The 23,202-nt window shown below is 47.6% G+C and overlaps 2 protein-coding genes across 3 annotated transcripts in view; one reads left to right on the plus strand and one right to left on the minus strand.

Moving 5' to 3' along the window:
- The window catches only part of Clcn1 (chloride voltage-gated channel 1), a 28,553-nt gene extending 26,099 nt beyond the window's left edge, over nt 1-2,454 (plus strand). Inside the window, exons 21-23 of the mRNA XM_052172488.1 lie at nt 1,244-1,348; nt 1,428-1,514; nt 1,992-2,454. Of these exons, the coding sequence (XP_052028448.1) occupies nt 1,244-1,348; nt 1,428-1,514; nt 1,992-2,363 (564 nt within the window). The 3' untranslated portion in view covers nt 2,364-2,454. The remainder of the gene's footprint in view (nt 1-1,243; nt 1,349-1,427; nt 1,515-1,991) is intronic.
- A 1,669-nt stretch (nt 2,455-4,123) lies between these two features.
- Fam131b (family with sequence similarity 131 member B) lies at nt 4,124-12,842 on the minus strand. 2 transcript variants are annotated; one of them, XM_052173569.1, is made up of 7 exons: nt 12,608-12,842; nt 10,019-10,128; nt 9,715-9,750; nt 9,364-9,457; nt 8,903-9,100; nt 6,994-7,137; nt 4,124-6,773 (listed from the first exon to the last, which is right to left on the minus strand). In XM_052173569.1, the coding sequence occupies exons 1-7, from the start codon at nt 12,633-12,635 to the stop codon at nt 6,301-6,303; spliced, it is 1,083 nt and encodes a 360-aa protein (XP_052029529.1). In that variant the 5' UTR covers nt 12,636-12,842; the 3' UTR covers nt 4,124-6,300. The 2 variants fall into 2 exon arrangements, with proteins under 2 accessions (XP_052029529.1, XP_052029530.1); XM_052173570.1 differs by lacking the exon at nt 12,608-12,842 and adding an exon at nt 10,969-12,496.
- Between the last annotated feature and the right edge of the window lie 10,360 nt (nt 12,843-23,202).

Genomic DNA, 23,202 nt, shown 5'->3' on the forward strand with positions numbered 1-23,202 from the left:
TGGCTTCTAACTGGTGCTGAACTTTTTAATAAGACCCAGCAGCAACATCTTCCCCTTGAACAGAAGCTGGAGTTGTGTCTGGGATGTGGACAGCATGCAAACACGAGAGCCCACTAATGGCTGCCTATGGAGCCCTTGGCAGCCTTAGCACAGAGCATCCATTCTCCATCTGCAAAAGGTCGATAGAGAGAAAGTTGTTACAAGCATTTGATGAGCTAAAACTGCACAGCAATTCGAATTATGCCCAGCACAGATGAAGTTCTTGGCTGTCACTATTACTGGGGAAAGGCAAAAACAAACAAAAAAAGCTGAGAAGCCCTGAGATGATCTTGGAGCAAGGAAAGAGGTCCCATCTAAGTCCTCTAGCCCCGTCCTCTCTGCAGCCTTTCCGATAAGTGTCTGATCATGCTAAAAGCCAGTTATGCTACACATGATCCTTTAGTCAGGAGTATACATGGCTATGTCCAGAAATTTCCCCAAGACATGACACATGGAGGGAGGCTTACTGTTGACTCCGTACTAAATGCAAGGACAACCTTTACTGATATTCTCTTACAGTTAGAGTGCAGATTTAGACAAAGAGTTGAAGTGACATCACCCAGAAAGTAGGTCCAAAGAACATCTTAGATTCATTTATAATGCTGAAAAGAATGGCTTAGCTGTATTTGTGTCTTAGTGATTTGGTTAATAGACCACAAAAATAAAACCAAACAAAACAGACAGTTCAAGTTAACTACATGCCAAGTGGTACAGAGAGTCTGCTCAGAGTCAACAAATATTCATTCTGCCTTGCACCTAAGGGACAACTGCTAGCTTCTTTGGACATCACCTGTTGCTATCACTTAGCATTCAATGAGTGTTTATCCAGTCGGCAGAGGAAAGGCGAGTGCCAATAGCAGGCTGAGTATAAACAGCCTGAAAAGGAAAGACTCACGAAGTGCCAAGGTATGATACGGATTATTAGATAGAACAGCATGTCAGTAAGACACAGAATGAAGGCTGGAAAAATGATAATGAAGGTCGGAAGGTTTAGAGACCCAGGAGAACTCAGAAGACTACAGGAGGAACCACTTTCTGGGTGCCTGAAGGTGAAAGGTAGAGTCTGAGGCCGGATAACAGAGGAAAAGGAAGCTGTGACCCTCTGAGAAGAAAAAGTATACTGTTGATCAATGGTGTCTTTGATGATTCCTATGGCACAAAGCCGAGGTGAGGAGTTGAGGGGTCTCTGGAACTCTGTCCACAGATTGAGGCCTGGGAGCGGGAGCAGCTGAGCCAGCCTGTGTGCTTCGATTGCTGCTGCATTGACCAGTCTCCCTTCCAGCTGGTGGAGCAGACGACCCTGCACAAGGCAAGCCCTTGCTGACTGACTGCTCAGGGCTTAGGGAGGGCAGAAGTGGGGACATGCTGACCTGTGCTTTCCCTGTCAGACTCATACACTCTTCTCACTTCTTGGCCTCCATCTTGCCTATGTGACCAGCATGGGGAAGCTCAGAGGTGTCTTGGCACTAGAAGAGGTAAGGCTGAATAGGCCCCACTTAAGGAGAGAGAGGGAGGAATGGATCCAGGACAAGGGGACATGGATGGGGAACATATAAAGTAGTTGTCCCTCCAGAAGACTATAAGGCATCTTGTAGTCACATAGTTCTCCAGCCCAGAAGGGAACCCATGTAATCTCCCAGGGGCCTGACCTGGGGAATGGGCTTTAGGTGTGAGCTACGGGGAGGGGTGTGGGACTATGAGGGACATATTCATCGAGCACTAGGAAGAGAAGCTTCCTGGGGTGTGCTTTCTCAGGGTAACTGCTTTGTCAGGAATAGCTTTGTCTTTCTGTCTTCCTCTATGACTGCTCCCTATCTGTCTGTCTCTCCCTTCCTTACTGTTTCCATTTCTGTATCCTCCTGGTTTGTGTATTCTTGTGCTGTCTCTCCTTGTCCTCTGTCTTCTTTCTTTTTCCTATTGTCTATCTCTTTTCCTCTCTTCTTTTTCCTCAGCTACAGAAAGCTATTGAGGGCCACACCAAATCTGGGGTGCAGCTTCGCCCTCCACTTGCCAGCTTCCGGAATACAACTTCAATTCGGAAGACTCCTGGGGGGCCAACCCCACCTGCAGAGGGCTGGAGTGTGCCTGAGGGTGGAGATGGGGCTCCTGGAAGAGATGTTATGGTTCCTACCATGCCAGAGACTCCTGTCCCACCACCATCCCCAGAGGTTCCTTCCTGCCTGGCCCCAGCCAGAGCAGAGGGTGAGCTGGAAGAACTGGAGATGGTGGGGAGCCTGGAGCCTGACGAGGACCTGGCTGATATCCTACAGGGCCCCAGTCTGCGGTCCACTGATGAGGAAGATGAGGGCGAGCTGACCCTGTGAATAATCTGTCCACGCTGTCTTCATAACAACCATAGGGCCCATGGCAGAGTGGACTTGTATGTGATATGGGGAGGCCTCCACTTCATCTTGTCCCTACCACCACTGTGAACGGTGACGGTGATGATCTTAAGGAGAACTTGATCTTGGGCAGGGAAGAATTTGGGTCCATCAGACCTTTTTTTCCCTATTTCCAGAGAGGGTTCAAGGCCCCATGCTTAAAGGACTCAGTGTTTTCCTGCTGTGCAGGTTCAGTCCCTATCACTCTAAAGCCCCACAGTTCCCAGTGTGGTTCAGTCACCATCCTGGCCCTGCCTGTCTATATTTCAGTTTCCATATGAAGTAGGCGAGTGGAGGCCCAGAGTGAATGAATCTGCAAGTGTCTCATTGGAAGGGAATGTGGGACCACAATTTTGCCACGTGGACTGACCACCGTAAAGTGTGCTCCCAAGCCTGCTAGCCCTGTGCGTTCCCCCAAATCTGTCCTAGACCCCATCAGTGCTGCCACGGTCTGTTTCTAGGCCAAGCACATTATCAGGGCTAAAAAAGGCATCCCTTGTTTCCAAGGAACCAAGTGCAGTTCCCTGGAAAAGAGGTTGAGGACAGCTCCGTGTGGAGAGGCAGTGGCCATGACCCAGGACAGGGGTCAGATCACTGCAGCAGAAAGCTCTAGCTCTTATGCCCACTCTCTGCCAGGATCTGCTACACTAGAACATGCATATTCCCTTTGCCCACTGCCATGGCTGCCTTAGCCTGCCAAGAGTCATCTCTGCCTTGCAGCCACTCCTCCTAGAGCTCCTCCCAAAGTACACCAAGGCTCTCATGCAGCAATGGGGAATGCAGATCCCAGTCCGTCATAAGAGCTCCTCGGGGTCCTCTGGCACAAACTTGGGGGCACCCATGGCTTGGCATGCTTTAGTTTACCCCACCCTTAGAGGACTCCCATCTGTTTCCTTCCAAACCAGCCAGGAGCTTGACAGTTGCGCTGTCCAGCATTAGCCTGCCTAACCTAGAAAGATAATGCCGGGCCGTGCTCATCCAGACACTCAGCTCCACCCACTTATGCCTTAAGCTCTGTACTCAAGCCCTCCTCCCATTCCCAGGTTTATTCTGTCCCCCCAAATAAGACACTCATAGTCAGGATGCCACCACATTCTGTTTAGTGTTGTTCCACACAGCCTCTGGCCTTCAACATGGGCTCCTTCTACCACCCCAGGCTAAGACATTGAAGCCTAGGTAGGAGGATCAGCAGGGGGCTTCCAAGCCCATGTGTATATAATCTATAATACTTATATATATTTATATAGAATTCTCTCTGTAATATATGTCAAAGAATCCTTCCTGGGCCTGGGGTGAGAGTTTCACATTAAGAAAACATGCTAAGACTGACCATAAAAATGGGTATTTCTCAGACCTGGAAGACAGTGTGGGATATATATGGACAAGGGTAAGAACTTGTCCTTCACAATTCCCTTCTTAACACATGGAATAGAAAGGAGGTATGTGGGCTGGGGGAGGCAATGGAAGGGAAGGAATGGAAGGTTTGGATTTTCATTTAATAAAGTCAATTGAAAATGAAAGTGTACCCCCCCTAAAAAAATCATTCAGCAAGAGCAGTCTCATTCACAAGAATATAAAAAAACAGCCCTGCTCCCCAGCTGCTGTAAAACGTGCTGCACAGCCTTTAACCCCAAAGGAAAAGCAACCCTTCCCACCCACCCCTAACAGCCTTTTCCTGCACATGCCCCACCCCTCCCCTTAAAGTAGGCTAGAAGCAAACCCCCATGCACCCTGCCCCAGCACCAGAGAGGTGGTCCCTCCCTCTAAAAAAAAAGAGTTCAAAATGGTCCTGGGCCAGCTCCTTGCATCTTCTCTCTTCAGAGTGGGGTGGGCCTCTCCTGCCTCTGTGGCAGCCTGGGGAAACCAAGCCCTGCTCAGGTCCAGACCCTACTAGGTTTCTTCAGGTCTCTTGTAGTCTTTCAATGGGGACCACTTGGCTTCCTTGAGGAATGGAAGGGGGAAAGAAAGCTGCTGTAGTTTACTTTTCCTAACTTTCCAGGGCCCTGAGCAAAGGGAACTGAGTTGAATAAACCTCTCACTGGACTCGCTGTCTGTGGTCACCTGAGGGAAGAATATGGGGGCAGTGAGATGAGACAGACGTGTTGATAGAGCAGGTAGACAAGGCAAAGAGACCCTGGGCATAGGTTAGCTTCAACATGCAAACTCCCAGGGGCTAGGACAGGAGGCCAGGGGTGAGGGGCAGTTGCCAGGGTTGGCAGGCTAGCCCTTCCTAGTCCTAGAAATGAGGTCCTGATAAGCTAAACCACAACACACTAGCAAACACGAGGTATCTTCTTCTCCTCCCATTCAGGCAGCATTAGATGAGCTAAGTGACTGTTTACTTGCTTTGGCTCTCCTGGTCTATTCCCATGTTCCCTACATTAAGAGACCTTAAGACCCCATGCTTCCCCTCCCCTGAAGGGTGAGGGACACCTACTCTGGTTACACTTCAGTGTATGAATGTGGTACAGGACAGCATCACAGACAAACAGAATCACTCCAACAGTGAGCCTCATCGTTTCTATGGGTAAGGGAGTAGTTTCAGACCCCTGACATTAGAGTAGGACACAAGGCTTTGGGACTGGAGCCATGGATAGACAGAAGGAAGGAGAAAAACACGGTGACAAACTTGGGCATCTCCTATCAAAACTCTGCTTATGCCAAAGGCCAGGTTGGAGCTGTGGCTGCTGCAGCGCCCTCAATGCAATCCTGCACTGCCTTGCTGTTGCACCCTGACCCCAGTCCACTCGAAATCAAAGGGCAAGGGAGGGATGGGCAGGCAAGCTTAGAGGCTCACCACAGCCACCCCTGTAAGGAACGCTGGATTGAGGGCCCCTGGGAACAGCTGACAAACAGCAGAAGCAGCCAGTGTCCACTCTGGCCCTCAGCCAGTCGCCCAGCCCAGCCAAGGCAGTGACAGCACCAGACTCCCCACTCCACTCTGCTCAACCCTGAGTCCCCAAGAAGTTATAAAAATGTAGAAAAGGCAAAGAGAAAAGTGTAAACAGCTCCAGAGAATTTGGGAAGGTACAGGGAGGCCCAGCCCTCATGGTTCCCCACCACTGATGGGACACTGCATCCTAGGTCAACAATTTGAGACGCTTCCCCTCCTTGGGGCTGGGTGCCAGATGGAAGAAGGCAGAAAGAGAAGCCAGACCTGGAGGAGCCAACTCCAGTGGGCTTAAGGTCCCCTTTCCAGCCACAGGACATTCAAGTGGCTGTTTATTCTTTGTCTCATTGGTGACCCTCGTCTCTGAGTAGGCCTTGGGATAAAGAATCACACTGTGACCCCTGCCAGTCCCAGCTGCCATGTCCACCTCACCATTGGCTCCTGATCTCAGAAACCAAAGATTGCCTGAGCTGGGCCCACTGCCTATGCTAAATACAGAAGGGCCCGCCCTTCAGGCCACTCCTTCAGCCAGGTAGTGTGCTGGACCCACCAAGCCACGTCCAACAGCCCCCGAGGCCTGCTTCCCACAGTGGGGATGCACTGGTGCCATGGGCAGAGAAAACAGAATCAGGAAAGCAAGAGTGAAATGGAGAAAAGAGGCATTCGGACAGCACAGCCAAGGCTCCTGGAAGACGAAATCAGGGGTGTAAAAACTGAGATTCAGTGTTCAGCGACAGACCTGGGCATCTCCCACCACCATGCCACCTAATTGCCTGGGTCTCAGTTCCTGGAATGACGATTTCTGGAGTGCAAGCCTAGATAAAACCCCCTGCTGGTCCTTCACTCTCCAGGGCAGCTAGCGGCCTGGTGAGGGCTGGAAGCTCCCAGTTCCCTGCTGTCTTCTGCCCAGGTCTCATCTGTGCTGCTCGAGCTTTGGAAGGGGTACGGGTTGCAGCCATACCCCTCAGGACAGAGTGGGGTGGGAAGAAGCTAGTTGTTGGCATCCCCCTCCTCCTCATCGAAGGACTGCACACCTGAGGATGTGACATCGGACACTTTCCGGCTGAGAGCAGTGGACATCTCTGGGTCCTCTCGTGGGGAAAGTGACTCCAGATCCCGGCATCCAGCATCTTCTTCCTCCTCAGGGGCCAGTGGTCTCTTCTCTTCCTCCACAGATCCCCTAGCCAGTTCCACCCCACCAACCTCTGATGCCCAGTCAGTGTCTACCCCCAACAAAGGTGGAGGCTCCTGAGCAGAGTATCCTGAAGCAGGATGGGAAGGCCCCATGTCATGCAGGCTCGGCTGTGAGTCATCAAATGCAGGGCCAAGATAGGATCCTGTGGCTGGAGATGCAATGAGGGACTGGTCACTTGCTTCCCAGGCGTCAGATGACCCCAGACAGTACATCCCCTGTGACACGTAGGAGTGCGGCCATCCATCCATGGGGCCTTGAGCTAGTGCATCTGTAAACAGAATGAGCAGGGTTGGAGGAGCCACAGAACAGCCATCACAGGCAGGAAGGAGAGCTCACAGAGCTAGCCTATGGTTCCGACACAAACACAGAAGCACGAGAGAAGATGAGATAAACGGAAAAGTCCTAAGGGCACAGGGAAGGGTAGAGGGCGTCTAAATAGCTGAGATGCCTCTTAGGCATCAGGGCTTGACTCTAGAACCATTTCTCACCCTGACTTTCCATCAGTTCCTGGTAGTTGTCACTGTAGTTGCAGTCCAGTGGCTCCTGGGTAGAATTGACGCTCATGTCCTCGCCATCCATGGAAGACCAGGCCATAAGTGTAGCCTCAGAAATAGCAAACTGTTCCATGACACCTATGAGAAAAAAAAATGTAATTATATTAAGAGTCCTCAGGCCAGCATGCTGGCTGGTTTAATCCCAGCACTCAGGAAGCAGAGGCAAGTGGATCTTTGAGTTTGAAGCCAATCCGGTCTACAAAGCAAGTTCCAGGATAACCAGGGCTACACAGTGAGACCCTGTCTCAAAAGGCCAAATCAAACAGAAAAGAGCCCTCTAATAACCCTTAGACCCATGCCAGGGGTATGGAGAAACCCACTGCTGCATGGATCAGTGGAAGTAAAACATAAAACCAAGTGGGAGATCATTTAAGAAGTTAGCAAAAACAAGTGAAATTAGTTTTAATAAGAAATCTTACTTAAATATATATGTGTCTTTTAATATATAAACATTATTAAAATATGAACATTATTAAAGAGGTGTCTTCCATTCTTCATATGAAGTAACCAGTGACTATTACTCTGAAACAAGGCTAGACCATGGATCATACGTAGGATCCCTAGTGGGGACAGGAGAGCACTCCTGGTGAAATAACCTCGGGGGGGGGGGGGGGATGAAAGCTAAATGTCCCAGAGGTTTGTCTTTGGAGGTTTTTGAATTTAAACCTGGAGCGGGAGAGATGGCTGATGGGTAAAGAGTTCACTGCTCTGGCAGAGGGCCTGAGTTTGGTTCCGAGCACCCACACCAGGCAACTCATAATAGCCTGGAACTCCAGCTTCAGGGGAACCCAACACATGTGAAGCACACATGTGACTCATATAAACTTATGCAAGCAAACATATGAACTTAAGATGATAATTTAAATAAAATAATAATTAGCATAAATATTTTTTTTAATGAAAGAAATTAAACTAGTTTCAGGTGGTCTAGTACACTCAAGATCAATGAAGACTCCCCAAGGGAGCACCAGGTAAACGTGGGTCCCCAGTCGTATAAGGGACTATATCAAGAGACTAGAGGAAAGGAGGGCATAACCATTACATGTAAGGACGCAAACACTGCAGATCCCTGCTCTAGTCAGAGCCATGAATACGCTGGAGCTCTTGTTGCTCTTACCTTGTCCTGCCTCTCTGTCCTCCACGTCTCTCACCCAGCCCACTCAGGCTTCTCCACCATCCACCACCCATACCAGCAACGCTAAAACCCTTCTCCGCTCCTCAAACCTACCCCTCTTCTTGGGTATCTGGATACCTGCCGGCAGGATCAATTCACTTTTGTATACATACCACGTACTTGTCATCAGACCTATTCCACTTCCCTGGAACTAAATCACTGTCTCCAGGGCCATTCCCTTAATCATCCACTAGCTGTCACAGTAATGAGTACAGTAAGTCAATTCATGAAATCAAATCGGGACGAGCATGGCCTCAAGAAACTCCCCAGGCCTCTTTCATTTTTAGAAACAAATACAAGCAGAATTATTTGAAACCCAAGGCCCCTGTTTTTCTTCTATACTGAGAGGCCAGGGGGAAGGCAGTACCATACCAGAGGAAGGAAAACATCTGGGACACATGGCCTTACAAATTTCATCAGAATCCCATTTTCTAAGTCTATAATAAAAATATATTGGAGGACATTTATCAGAATTAAACAGTTCCCCCCCCCCCCCCCCCCCCCGCCAAATAAATACTTGAAATCAGGGTTGGGAGAAAAGGTGAGCTTGTGGTCAACATGCAGGAAGACAATTTTGCCATCAGGGAGCAAATTTGAGGGGTCAGTCTCTGACCATCCAAACAACAACAAACTATCATTTGAAGGCTTGGGATATTGGGATAGAAGTACCTGCTAGGAAACGTGCCTCCTTCTCACCATCGCTGAGGTCAGAGTAAGCATCTGTATCCCTGCGCACAGCCTCATGGCTGTGTTGTGGCTGAATTGTTGGGGCCTTCCCCCAGCCCTGCCACTCAATCATGTGGGCCACCCGGCCTTGGCCCATGGCTGTAGGCTTTGTCACGTGGTCCTTCATGCTCCTCGAGATCCCTATGGAGTCAGACAATACCCACACCCTTCAGAATACCACACAATATTTAGCAGATTCTCCAGTCATCCCTGCCCAGGACCCATGGGATTCCATGCACTAGGGATAGTATCCCCTGGTATCCTGTGGTTGATACTCAGGATTGGTGAGGCTTGACATAAAACCAGAAGTTTCAGAGTTGTGGGCATGAACCCCATCAGGCTTAAGGAAAAGGGACCCCAAGAGGAGCCTGTCAGCAGTCCCATTTCCAGGTTTGGAATCTCACCTGAGAATGATGACTTGGCCAGGGCCCCAATGCCATAGGCATTAGAGTTTCGCTTAAGCTTCGGAAGGATGGAAGTGGTGTCCTCCATGGAGAGCTGCGACAGGCAAGGTAAGAGAATAGGCAGAGGAATAAGAAGGCTTGGGGTGCCTTACAGAATAGAGTTTTTGGCTCCCAGGAAGGTGGATACCCGAGGTGGCAATTGACAAAGAAAACCAAGGAAGTATATACCCGGTACACCCCTGAAAACCTGGGGGTCAGCAGAACAGCCTATCTATAGAAGGTCCCAATACGCAAACAAAAGAAAAGAAGGGTCAAGGTAGATGGAGGTGGGCTAGGTGTAGCTGCACTCACATTGATGCCGTCCCAGGAGAAATCTGTTCGTGTTTGCTGTAGGAGAGAGGAGAGGGGATGGTATCTGGGCACCTCTAGTAATGCAAATAATCCTGCCTGCCTCTGAGGAACTTACAGATATGCATAGAGAGGCAGACCTTCCGGAGGCTAAGAGCTCAGTGTGGAGCATTTGGTGTGTGTTTTAGGGAAGCAGGGAGATTTGTGAAGAGGATTCCCCCTTGGGGCTTTATGGGATGCTGGAATGGGCCAGGGAGCTTGGGGGAGGTTGTTGTAGCTGGTGGGCTTCTGAAGCAGCCAGCCTTACCTCTGTAGAAGGCCGATGGAGGCTGCTGCCATGCAGCGAGCTGGTGCTATCCATGTTGATCCGGTCGACATCCTTGAGGCCTTTCCAGTCCACTGCAATCACTTCGTTCCCTGAAACAGGGAAGATTAGTTTCTTACCTTCATTCCCTGGCTCTCTGCTTGTCTTCCCTTCCCATTAAAGGCAGAGGCCACACCCTAGGGTCTAGCCTCCGCCCCTCTCCTCTACCCCCAACATCTCCGTATCTCCCAAAGTCATGCCTTCTTACTATCCATTTCCTTCAATGTCTACCATCCCCAAATTTCTGGAGAGAGAAATAATAAGTAAAATGAAACACTCATTTTCAGCTCAGTGGGGAATAGCATACTTAGGAGGAAAAAAAAATGCTTCTTGGCCTTTTCTGGTGTTGTTTACACAGAGAAGGAGGGGGTCAAAGACTGAGCTGTATCAAGAAAGCCATTCTCCACTCTGTGCTGAACAGTTGTTGAGATTGTCTTTATTGGATTCAGACTGCTCATCAATTACTGTCCTAAAAACAAGGACACAGCTTTCTAGGGGAGCCTACTCTACTCGGCAGCTGGCCGAGATTTGATATTTGAGGGATGAGAGGAATGTGGTTTCTCCCTCAGGCCTTCCTAATAGTCAGGAACTTGGCTGACAGGAAAAGATAAGGCGGGGGACAGAGGCAGCTGGGAGGTAAAAACTTGAGACTGTTTCCCAGGGAGCCAGAGGGCTCCCAGATGAGATGGATGCTTTGAGCCCAATTCTCATAGGGGACAGGAAATAGATTCAAGAGAAGAGTTAGAGATAGTAACGAGAAACAAGAGGACTTTGTAATTTCAAAGCTAAAAGAGGAGAAATTTAAGGTGAGAAGACACAAAACAGTGGCAGAGGTGGACAGGATTCTTTGAGAACTGGTGGAAAAGTTGGGAACTGGGAGGGAGATTCCTCACCTAAGCGCAAGGTGGTATCCTCTGTAACTCCTGGGAAAGAATTACTTGAGTATTTAGGAAGAGATTCAAGAATTGGGTGGCAGCCATCTGCCCTAAAGCCATTGCATACATGAACTTTTGCTTTTGGGGTTTAGGATCATAAGTCGTCCCCCCCCCCCTTTTTTTTAAAGAAGTGCAGACTGGGTCTTGGGCAGGAAGAGGCATCCACCAAGCACCAAAAGAACTGGTGACAAAGGGGATGGCGCTCTCCGGGACTGATGGATGGGTAGGGCTCAGCATGCCACACGTCCAAAGTTGTTATGTTCTCTCTTGGGATCTTGTGAAACGATGAGACAGGTAAGACCAGGACCTGTGGCTAGGTCAGAGAGGAAAGACATCTGGACCTAACAATAATGGGGCAGGCAGTGCAAGCTCTCTCGGTGAAGAGTGGGAGCGAGGGGAGGGAGGGGTGGCCTTTGAGGAAGAGGGGGAGCTGAGTCAGAGCCTTAGGGGGCAGGGAAATGGAGGGGAGGAGAATGGGGAAAGAGGTGAACGCAGAGGAGGGTCTCCATGGAAATAAACTGGGTCTCAGAAATCAGGCTTCCGGAGAGTGAGTTTGTTTGGAATAATAATACGAATTATTCTCTCAGCCTGAGGTCACTAGGGCGTGTAGGCGGGAGAAATTGGGAGTTAGGGAGGGGAAAATTGGGGGGTTTGGGAGAGGACTGTACTAATATGTTCAGCCCAAAAGTGTAATGGATGCGTGGGGTGGGGATGGGGGACGGTAGTAAGGCAGGGGCTGGAAGGAGAGGACCATTAAGGAAGCGCCTTTCTTCCCTCCCCCTGCCAAAGGTAAATAAAAAGCCGGCCCTGCCCCGCCTGCCCCCGCTGACAGGTGCAGGCGGGTCCCAGGGTTCCTAGGCGGACCCCACCCTTCTGGGAAGCGGACTCCCGACCTCTCTCAGGGAGGTAAACCTCGACCTCCTCCCTGAGTCCGCGGCTCTTCCGGAGCACCCCGGCCCAAGCCCATTCCCTCCAAGCGTAGAACCCGTTCGTTCCCTCCCGGTGGCACACGCTCTTCCCGCCCCCGCCCCAGAGGAAAAATGCACGTGAACAAAGCAAATCGGGGGAGTCAGGAGCGACGGGAAAAGGCTACCGAGGGAAATGGTCGGGGGCAAAACACACAAGCCATCTGGAGAAGAGGGTGAAGATGGGAGGGGGCGTGCGGAAGAAAGTCAGGGATGAGGGTGGGGAGGAGGTTCAGAGAGGATGGGCTGCTCCAGAAAGAAGGGCTCGGGGAGGCTCTGGCCACAGCGGAGCAGACGCGAATGGCCTGAAGGTGGAGGGATGGGGCCAACGGGAGCAGGGAACAGCGACGGAGCAGCAGCGAAGGATGCTGTGGAGAGGCTACCAGGGAAGGACCGCGCCTGCGGGAGGGCGATGGAGAGAAGGCTATGAGCTGGGAGGGATGGAAGCCCCGGAGGCGCGAGGGCACAGGGATAGAGGGACCTTAGCGGATGGAGGGAAAGTAAAGGCGCGAGGCAGGGCCGGGCGGGCGCGGAGGGAGGTCCCCAGGGGCAAGGATGGGGATGGGGGAGGGGGCCGGAGGAGCGCCCCGAGGCGAGCTTGCCGGTGACCCGCGACCGGCCGCGGTACCCACCCACAGTCCGGGAGCCGATGCAGCCCATGGCTCCGGGGGCCGCCGGGGCCCGGCCCTCACCGACTCGGGGCGCTCGCCGGGGGGAGCACCGGGAGCCGCGCCGCCGCCCCAGCCGCTCTGCAGCGCCGCGGCTGTCTCCGCTCGGCTCCGCTCCCCCCTCCTCTCTCCATCCCTCCCCACGGCAGCCTCCGTCGCCGCCGCTGCCGCCGCCGCCACCGCCTGGCTCCCCCGCCCCGCTCGGCTCCCGACGGCCGGGGAGGGGGCTGCTCGGGGATTGGCTGCGCGCGGAGCCTCCCCGCCCTGCCCCCCGACCGGGCGCCGCGCTCCCCGCGCCCCTCGCCGCGCTGTAGCCACGTCCCTCCGCCCGTCCTTCGCAGCCCCCGCCCCTGAGCTCCTCGCCATCCCCGCTGAGTGATCCCGGGAGATGCTGATGGAGAGTGGATAATAGCCCGCTTGTGTCTCAGGAGCCGGGTCAGGAAGCCAGGGCCCACCCTCAGGATCTGCTTGATGGACTTTGAGGGCTGAGGGGTGAGAAGGCCGAGAGAGAAAGTGGGGCGGAGGTGAGAGAACACCCTGCTGAATGGTCTTGGGTACCAAATTCCGCAAACATTTGTTTTCTTCCTGATTGCATCTGGGACGCACGAATCGGGATTGGATGCTGTTCCGGTTCCCCTGCGTTTCACGTGTGTTGCTTTGCCCACCCAAACAGATCGTGAAGTCTTTGCCAATGGATCCTGCGAGATGCTTCCCTGCCCTCTAGCTGTTCTGGGATGGGTGTGGGGCTGGTGCATGTAATCTAGCTGTAGGTTTGGGGACGAACGGGAGGAGACTGGAAATAATTCTGTTGCAGATATAGGGAAACGAAAATATGAGGATCCGAAACCGGCCACAAGGTTTTAAATCAGATTTAACTTTTCTGAGCTTTATGTGGATGTCCTGAAGCAGCAAAGTGAGAATACTGCCCCCTGCCGAGAAGGGTCAGCACTACACCAAGGGCCCTATGGGAAAGTAGAAGGAGATCTGAGTTGGGAGAATCAGAAAGTCATGATTACAATTGGCAAAAAGTCTAGAAGTCACTCTAGGAAGGACAAGGAGAGACCATTTCGTCTTACCCGAACCAGCAACCGCAAACTTTGGGCAAGCATGTCTGGGTAGTACCATTGTCCAGAAGCGAACACTAATTCTCGGTCAGCTTGCTTTCCATAGGTTTTTGTATCTTTCCTGGAATTAGAGAAGAAGTGGGGCAGAAGCCCTTGTGGCTTTGAGGCAGAGACAAAGGGCATGCCTTACACGTGTAAGTTTGTGACATTTAGATTATGATTGAGGAATTACATCCGATGAAATCCCAGATAAAAATATGGGAGAGTATATTTTCGCTCATTTCCTGGTACTATAACAAAATGTCCAAGACCAGGAAGTTTATAAAGACTAGAAGTTTGTTTGGGGACTGGAAAGGCCAAGAACCTGGTGTTAGCAACTGCTGCACGTGTTGTATTGGCTTTGATGCATTGTAACACTTCGAGGATATGATATGGTGAGACAGGATGAGTATGTTAGCTTCAGCCACTTTCATAAAGCTGGGGCCAACCTCTGTGGCCTTCACTAATCCTTAGTATCACGCTAAAACCTTGTCTCCAAATAACATTAACATATGAATTCAAGGATTAAGTCCAAGTCAGGGATTTGAAGGGCCACTTGCAAACTCTATCAGGAACTGACACTAACTGCAGATCTGGGAGGTGGATTTAAAAGCTCTGGGGATTTGTTCTGGCCAGCTGCCTCTGGCCCCTGCAACAGCAGTTACTTCTCACCACATGGGGTACCCTGTCCCCTTCTCTGAATCTTTTGAGGCAAGGCTAAAGTTCCAGTTTTCATAACCAAAACAAGCTTCCGGGAAGACAATTTGACAGTACAGATCTTTTTTTTTTAAAATATTTATTTATTATTTGTAAGTACACTATAGCTATCTTCAGACACTCAGAACAGGGCATCAGGTCTCATTACGGATGGTTGTGAGCCACCATGTGGTTGCTGGGATTTGAACTCAGGACCTTTGGAAGAGCAGTCAGTGCTCTTAACCACTGAGCCATCTCTCCAGCCCCAACAGTACGGATCTTATATATAAAAGATATCTAAAATTGCATCTGCTTTTACACTTATAAAGGCCTTAACATAAATTGTTCAGGAGGCCTGGTGGAAAGATTTGTCATGGCTGGGTTACATAGAGAGTTCAAGGACAACACTGCTGACTTCGTGAAATTTTACAAAAGGTTTGGAAGGGCACTTGCCTAGAATATTCAAGGCCCTGGGTTCAGTTCCCAGCAACAAACCCAGTTCTGGGTCGTTATCTATTGCTGTGATATACACCGTGACTGAAAGCAACTTGAGCAGGAAAGAATTTATCTTACAGCTTGTAGCTCAGGGAAGCCAGAGCAGGACTATAAAGTAAATTAGTTTTTAGTTTTTGTTTAAAACAATACATATCCTTCCTGCCTTCCATCAGTTTTTCTATCCAAGTAATTGATGGAATTTTCTGAGAAATGCTTGTGTTTTACACAACTTAACCCAAACAGGCTTACAGTTTGACCCTCAGCAAAATCCTAATATTAATTGACTCATATTTGAAGTTTTATGATGTGGCACTTCCTAACTGGTTCCCTTTGGGACAGAATCCCAAGGTGAAACCTTATCTTCACTTCTCTTGTTACTACTGCGTGCCCGTGGCCCCTTGGGGGTAGAAGCTCTTGGATGGAAAGGCACAACCACGTTCAGTGACACTACTGTGTATTATACAGACTCTTGTCCTAGGGTTGATTGGCAGAATAAAAAAATCCATTAACTTTATATGAGAAAAATGTCTCTTCATCAGCAAAATCACAGATGCTTATATTTCAAAAAAAGTCATTGAAGATTTTTTCTGATATTCTTAATATCACTACTCCTTTGAAATCATTAAAAATATATTCAAAATTACATCTGCTTTTTACATTTGTTATGTAATGCTTTTATTGAAAAGCAACAAGGTCAGGGATATAAGTCATTGGTAGAACACTTGCCTGGCGTACAGGAAGCCCTGGGTTTTGTTTTCACTAAGGCAATTATAATAATTATTTATTTTATTTTAAGAGGTTTTTGAATCACAGTATATACCACATACTGTGATTACATTTAACTACCATTACACTCCATTATCACTTTCCCTAGATCCCCAGTGGCTATACCATTGAAGGAAATGATCCCTTCCCCCAATCTTGTAACAATTTTCAACCAACAGCTCTTCAGGAAGGGCCTTGTGGTACCTTCTCTATCACTGATGGCATGCTGAACGACCAGTCTCTTCTAGTTGTTCATAACTGCTATGTGATCATGATTCCAGCTGCCATGGAATCCTCTAGTTCTTGAATTCTTTGTGGCCACTCTTTCACAATATTTGATGCTAGATATAGCAGCAAAGGCCTGTAATCCTATTTCCCTGGGAGGTGAAGACAAGAGGATCCAAAATTCAACGTTAGCCTTGGCTATATGGTAAGTTCAAGGTTGTCTGGGCTATAAGAAACCCTGTCTAGGGCTGGAGAGATGGCTCAGTGCTTAAGAGCACTGGCTGCTCTTCCAAAGGTCCTGGGTTCAATCAGCACCCACATCCCAATTCACAACTGTCTGTAATTCCAGTTCCAGGAGATCTGATACTTTTACACAGACTACCATGGAGGTAGAACACCAATGAGTATAAAATAAATTAAAAAAAAACTTAAAAAAGAAACCCTATCTAAAAATGAATAGATAAATAAATAAACAAATAAAGTAGTTATATTACTATATTGGGGATCCAGGCATTAAAAATCACTTGAAGCCTCCTGAAATATATAAAGATATAGATATAGATAAATATATATATATAAATACATATATTATATATAATATATATATAAATAGATGATTCTCTTGTTCTTTGGGGGTTTATTCTAATTAAAAGTCACAAATGGAATGACCACTGAGATTTTCTGGAGATTGATGGTATATATTTCCTTTCATTGAAAGTATGCTGAAAGGGCACTGAGACTCAGAGGATAAATAGTTCCCCCTATATACATACTGCCCCCTGGCCCACTCCCCAACCTTGAGGGGATTCTCAACAGAGAGTCCAGAGCCTTGCAGCTTAATGGTCTTTGTCTTTTGTTTCGACTGGGCATCAGATTAAGTTAAAGGGCTAAGAAAACCCCAGAGAAAGAGACATTCAAGTCCAAGAACAGGCAAGATTAATTCCCTGAGCAGCTAAGGAGGTGGGCAGAGACTCACACAGGAAGAATCAGCACTGCTCCTTTACCCTAGCTGGAGGTGGGAAGGCGGGGATGGGGTGTGTGAATGGGCCAATGCTAGCAGGTCATGGCATCCTTTTCTGGAAAGCAGAAGACAAGTCCATATGCTGTGTCAGGGCATAGGAAAATGTAATACACAGATATCACTTTCACCCGGGGAAGACTGTTGTGTCTGCACATACAGAGCCCCTAAGAGGAAGCCTCACATTATTCCCTATTCGTATGTGTCCATGTGCCTGTGTCCAAAGGACCAGAGTCAATGTGGGGTGTCTTCTACTGTAGCTTTCTGCCTCATCTTTTCTTTAATGTTTATTTTGTTTTACATGTAGGAGTTTCTTGCTTGTGTGCACTCTGCTTGCCTGGTACCTGTAGGGGTCAGAAGAGGGTATCAGATCCCCTGGAACTGGAGTTAGACACTCATGAGCCACATGTGGGTACTGAGAATTAAACCAAAGGCTTCTGGAAGAGTAGTAGTGCTCTTAACCACTGAACCCTCTCTCCTACTCCTCAGTCTTATCTTTTAAGGCCAGCTCTCTCAATGAAGTAGGTGCTCATTGATTGGGTAGACTGACCAGAGACTTCAGGAGAACTAACTGCCTCCATCCCCCTCACAATAACACCCCCCAATGCACACAACCACACCCAGGTTTTATGTGGGAGCTGGGGATTTGAACTGAGGTCCTCTTGTTTGCACAGCAGGTACTTTAGCCCTGGAGCTATCTTCCCAGACCCTTCACTGACTTTCTTGTCTTCAAGAGTATACACCTAGAAGACAAGAAGTCACAGGTTAAATCCATCCTAGTATTGTAGGAAAGAGCTTCGGTTATGTTTTTCTTCATTTGCTTTTAAATACTTAGTGTCAATGAATAAATAAACAGTATTACGCATACCATTATGGAGACTGAGCAGGTTATATTTCGGAATATACATGTATATACTTATACATATTGCCAAATAACACTAATTAACGAAAACAGGTCATGAGTATGAAAGTGAGCAAGGGTGGGTATATGGAGGATTTTGAGGGAGGAAAGGGAAGGGAATTATAATCCCCACAGTAAAAGACAATGAATTTAAGTAAGAAAAATTAAGTCAAGTAGGTAGGGAGGTGGGGGAAAATCTGAATGGAAATTAGGAAAAGGAAAAAACATGGTAAAATATATTGTATGGGATTTTTTTTTTCAATTAAAATAAACAAAAGCAGTATTACTCAGTTAAGGGAATTTTAGTTGGTAATCATTCTTTCACTCCTGACTGTCTTTAATTAAGGTGAGCTCATAAGCTAAAAAATGCATCTACTTACATTCCTAATTTCTGAAATAGAAAAACAATCAACTCTCCTTAGGAAGGTTTGCCGCAAGAGGACACCGGTGCTGTCATATGATACTCATAATTCATGTCCCATTTAACATCTCCAAAAAGAGTTTGTACCTTGGACCATCAAGGAAGAGGTTCAGAAAATCCCCTTGCTGAGCCAGCTTTAGGGCAACTCATAGCTAGCTGCTCATAGGAGGCCTGCTTGCTTAAGGCACCAGGAGTGAGGATGACACATCGGAAAGCGTTGTCTGAGTAGAAATCACAGAGTCTGAGAGCTAGCAATGATGACATAGTTATTTAATATATTTGAGGTTTTTCTCTTTTGGGGAAGGGAATGATATATGGTTTCTCTCTACAGCCCAGGATGGCCTGAAATTTATTATGTCATTCAGGCTGGCCTTGGGGTTATGGTAATCCTCCTCCTCCATAGTAGTGTGAGGAGCTTTATTCAGAGAGGTGCTCAGAACGATCAATAGATGAGGTTCCCGGCCGGCCCCTGTGCTGGTGGAGGGTCCTACACTGTGCAAGCCTGCTGAGGCCAGAAGGATAGCTCCAGCCAGTTTGTCTATCAAATGCCAAGAGCCACAGCAGATGCTTTCTGCCTTCTGTTGGCAGGAGAGGCTAAAAGGCCTAGGCTGACCAATCTTAGATCTGCTGGACTGTGAAGAAGACATAACTCTTTAGGCCAACAGGGCTTGCTAATTTCCTGCAATCTGACACCTTTGCGACTCTAAGCTCCATTCATTTCCATGTATAATGAGATAAAGAGGCTTACAGGCAGGATTCAGGATGGTAAGTGCTGCCTTTGGATGCTGTTCCCAGCCTATGTGCAAAAGTCTCCCTCATGGGTGTGATGGTTAATCTTTATTGTCAGCTTGGCTATATTTAGAATTAAATAAAAGACATACTCCTGGGAATGTCTCCGAGGATGTTTCCAGAGATAGTTAACGGAAAAGAGGAATGCACCCTGAGAGAGTGGTACCATTCAATGGCCTGTGGTACTGGACTGGATGAACAAGAAAGCTAGCTGAGTGTCAGCATCCGTCATCCTCCTCTCCCTGAGGAGTATGACCAGCTGCCCCATATTTCTGTAGTCATGCCTTCCCGGCCATAACGGACTGTGCACACTCAAATTACAAACCTTTCTTCAGCTGTTTCTTCAGGTATTTTGTCTCAACTAAGAGAAAACTAACAGACAGCATGGCCAAGTAAGCATCACCAATCCACGTAGCATAGCATCCTGTAACCTTGTCTACCACGTGATGGTGCACAGACAGTGGCTTCTTGGAGACACTCAGGAAGCTGTCAGGTTACCAAGGGGATGGATGTACCTGTTTGTTTGTTAACCAGATCTGTGTGAAATTTCAGCAGAAAATTACTTCTGATTTGAATGTTCCATCCACTCCAGCTTGGATATAGTTTGTCCCCTAGAGAATCATGTGCCAGAAGTTTTTGTTTTGTTTTGTTTTGTTTTTTCCTGTTATAACAGTATTGAGAGATGGTGAATCCTTTAAAGGGTGGAGATAGTAGGAGAAAATTAGATCATTGAGGGACCTCTCCTCAGAAGATTGGAGCCCTTCTTCTACTTGGAGAGTTAGGGCTCTCAGGACTGGACTCAGTGTTGAAAGAATGGGTAGTTAGAAAGCCTAGGACCCATCTCGCTTTCCCTTCTTTCTTTGTAGCTCACACATGAATTTTTGCTATGCAATTCCATTTACCAGTTGTACTGATGATGGGGGGCATCCTCATGGGATAGTACCCATGGGATATAGAACAGAAAGTAGACTAAGACACTCTTTAAAACCCCAAGGAGTAAAGCCAATCCAAGGGGTCTGGGTGAGTGGAGCTCAGTTTCTCTCTCCAATGATCTAGTGCTCTTCTGCTGCATGTTATCAGATCCCAAAGGTCACATAGGACATTGAGATGCTCTTACTATGCCCAAGTCAAAAGCTGGAGTAGACCAGGCAGAATGCTGGGAAGCAGGCCTTAGCAACTAAGGAACCAGAAATCAGAGGTGAGGAATTTGTAAATCTCAGAGAATAGGATGGGATTTCTGAAGTCAAGGAGCCAGTCAGCTGCCATAAAACCAAGAGAAGGAAGGATTTGGTCTGTAGTACAGACCTTTATAGAGCTAATTTCTCTAGCCTCGTTGACCCTCCTGACAGTTTCATACCCCATCTTTTATGAGATACAAATAGATCCTAGAACTAGAAACCAAGCTTCTCAATATGGCGGACTCAATTCTTACACAGTTCAAGAAGGGAACAACAAATACTCCATTATGCTCTGGAGTCTTACCACCTCCTTTGGGGCACCCTGAGCCCTCGTCTTTACATGGGCTCCTCTCGGGGAGATTACCCTGTTGGTGCTGATAAACCTCCTGGATAGAATTCTGTACTACCTGTCGGTCTTCACTCTTACCAGGTAACCAGTGCCAGCTTCCCTTATTTGAGGTATAATCACAGGTCAGATCCTTCTTTGTAGATTTGTTAGGGTGAGAATCTGCTGCAAAATCCACTTGCCTGAAACTATTACTTACATGGTTCCCCTATTACCACATAGTTCCCCAACTATTACCACGTGCTTCCCCAAAATCACTTCCTATGTTAAGCAAACCACTGAGTTCAGGGAAGGGATGCACAGACCTTTATTTTTGACAATTAAAAAAAAAAAAAAAAACAGTGAAAGCCAAATATGGTGGTGCATGCCTGTAATCCTAGTATTTAGGAGTCTGGATCAGGAAGCTTGCTATGAATTCGAGGCAGTTAACAGCTCTTGTTCTTCAAGAGGACCTAGGTTTGATTCCTAGCACCCACATGATGGTTTACAACTCTCTGTATCTCTAGTTATAAGGTATCTTTGGGCCATCCTCTGGCCTCCACAGGCCTTCATGAAAATAGCATACAGACATATATGTAGGCAAAATACTCAGACACATGCACACACATACACACACACACACACACACACAAGAAAGAGCAAAGGCTGGGTGTAATGGTGTACATCTCTAATTCTGGCCATCAAAAAAATGAATCATGAATTTATGGTCAGCCTGGGCTACAAAGTGCATTTGAGGCTATCCTGGGCTAATAGCAAGGTTAGCCTGCTTCAGACAAACAAATGTTCGTGCAGTAATGAGAAAACAAGCCAGCCAAAGCACAGCGTGCACGGCTTCTCATCCTTCAGCCGCTGTTCTCTTCCCTGCCGCCTGTCTCCCAGGTAGTCCTGTCAAGTTATTTATACATGAGTTTTGTTTTCTGTTGTTGTTGTTTTGTTTTGTTGTTTTGTTTTTGTTTTGTTTTTTTGAGGTAGTGTTTTTCTGTGTATCCCTGGCTGTCCTGGAACTCCATATGTAGACCAGTCTGGCCTTGAACTCAGAGATTCACCTGTCACTGTCTCTGCCTCTCAAGTGTTGGGGTTAAGTCATGCACCACCACTCCTGGCTTATGATTTTTTAAATTGTAACATTAAATACTATTGAAATAAATCTAGGCTTTATCTTCTTTTAAACTAATTATTTAAAATAATGTTATTAGAAAGCAGATCTCATTATGTTGGCCTTAGTACAATAATATATATGATATGATACTTAAACTTTGCAGAGAACTCGCTGTTCTTCGATTCTGTATGTTTACGAATGGGTGTGTAGTGTTGGGGGAGGTGTTCTGGTCATTGTTTAGCTAAGGCTTTGTCATAGTAAGCTGATAAGATAGTCTTTGCTCTCTGGGGTGCGGGACCATTGCAGGCTGTTCACTAGGTGAGTCAGTTACAATTATTCTGTCTGTTAGTGTCTCCGCCCAGATGAGAAAACTCAAAGGAAGCTGAAAACTTAATTTCAGGTAATGTGTGCTTCTCTCTAACTTAATGAAAGCTCCACAAATGCATTCATTGTAGAAAAAAATTAAGTACAGATTAGTAAAACAAGAATACTTCATTACTCTCTGTATCTTGTACTGTTAACATTTTTATATACTTCATTTAAACATGTGTGGAGGGTGGGAAGGTGGGCAGGAGTGGGTGTGTTTATATGCATGCACACACATGTGTTAGCAGTAGTAAAGGTTGACTTTGAAAAGATTATACTGATTTTTAGTTATGTGTATGCCTATGTGTCTGTATGTATATGCACCTGAGTGTTAGTTTCTCTTGCAGGCTGGAAGAGGGTGTCAGATTCCCTGGAACTGGAGTTAAGGAAGATTGTTAGCTGCCCTATATTGGTGCTGGGCACAGATCTCAGGTCCCGTTTAAGAAAAGTATTTCCTCTCAGTCGCTGAGCCATCTCTCCAGTGCTACCTTTGAATTTTCTTCACATTTGTTTATTTATTTATTTTGACACACTGTGCATGTGTAGGTCAGAGCACAACTCTGCTCTCGGGGGTAGATTCTTTCCTTCCACCTTGTAGGTCCGGGGTCAGACTCAGGTCAGTAGGTATGCACACACACGCGCACCTGCTGAGCCATTTTGTTGACCAAGGTTGAGTCCTCTTATGGAGCAGAAACGGTTAGGAGCAGAGAGTGGAGGAACCTTTCTGTTCTGAGGCGGGGGCTACACTGTCAGTCTTCTTCCCTGTATCTCTCTAGTGTCCTTCACAGTCATGATGCTGCAAAAGCCACAGGTACTTACCTCCAGTCAGTCTTCAGCCCATCCTGCCTGCATCTTCACTGTACTGAGGCAGCTCATGTGCAGTCTATGTGAGTAGATTTTATACTTCTCGACCCTGCTTTAGTCATGGCATGTAGAACATTCCAGAAGATTGCATCCCTCCTAACATTTCACCCTATTTTTTCCTGGATTGCCATTTTCCCTTTTTGTTACTTTTTAAAAAAGATTTATTTATTATATGTAAGTACACTGTAGTTATTACAGAAGAGAGAGTCAGATCTCATTATGGGATGGTTGTGAGCCACCATGTGGTTGCTGGGGTTTGAACTCAGGACCTTTGGAAGAGCAGTCAGTGCTCT

The sequence above is a fragment of the Apodemus sylvaticus genome, chromosome 2, assembly GCF_947179515.1.
Source record: "Apodemus sylvaticus chromosome 2, mApoSyl1.1, whole genome shotgun sequence".
NCBI classification, from domain to species: domain Eukaryota; kingdom Metazoa; phylum Chordata; class Mammalia; order Rodentia; family Muridae; genus Apodemus; species Apodemus sylvaticus.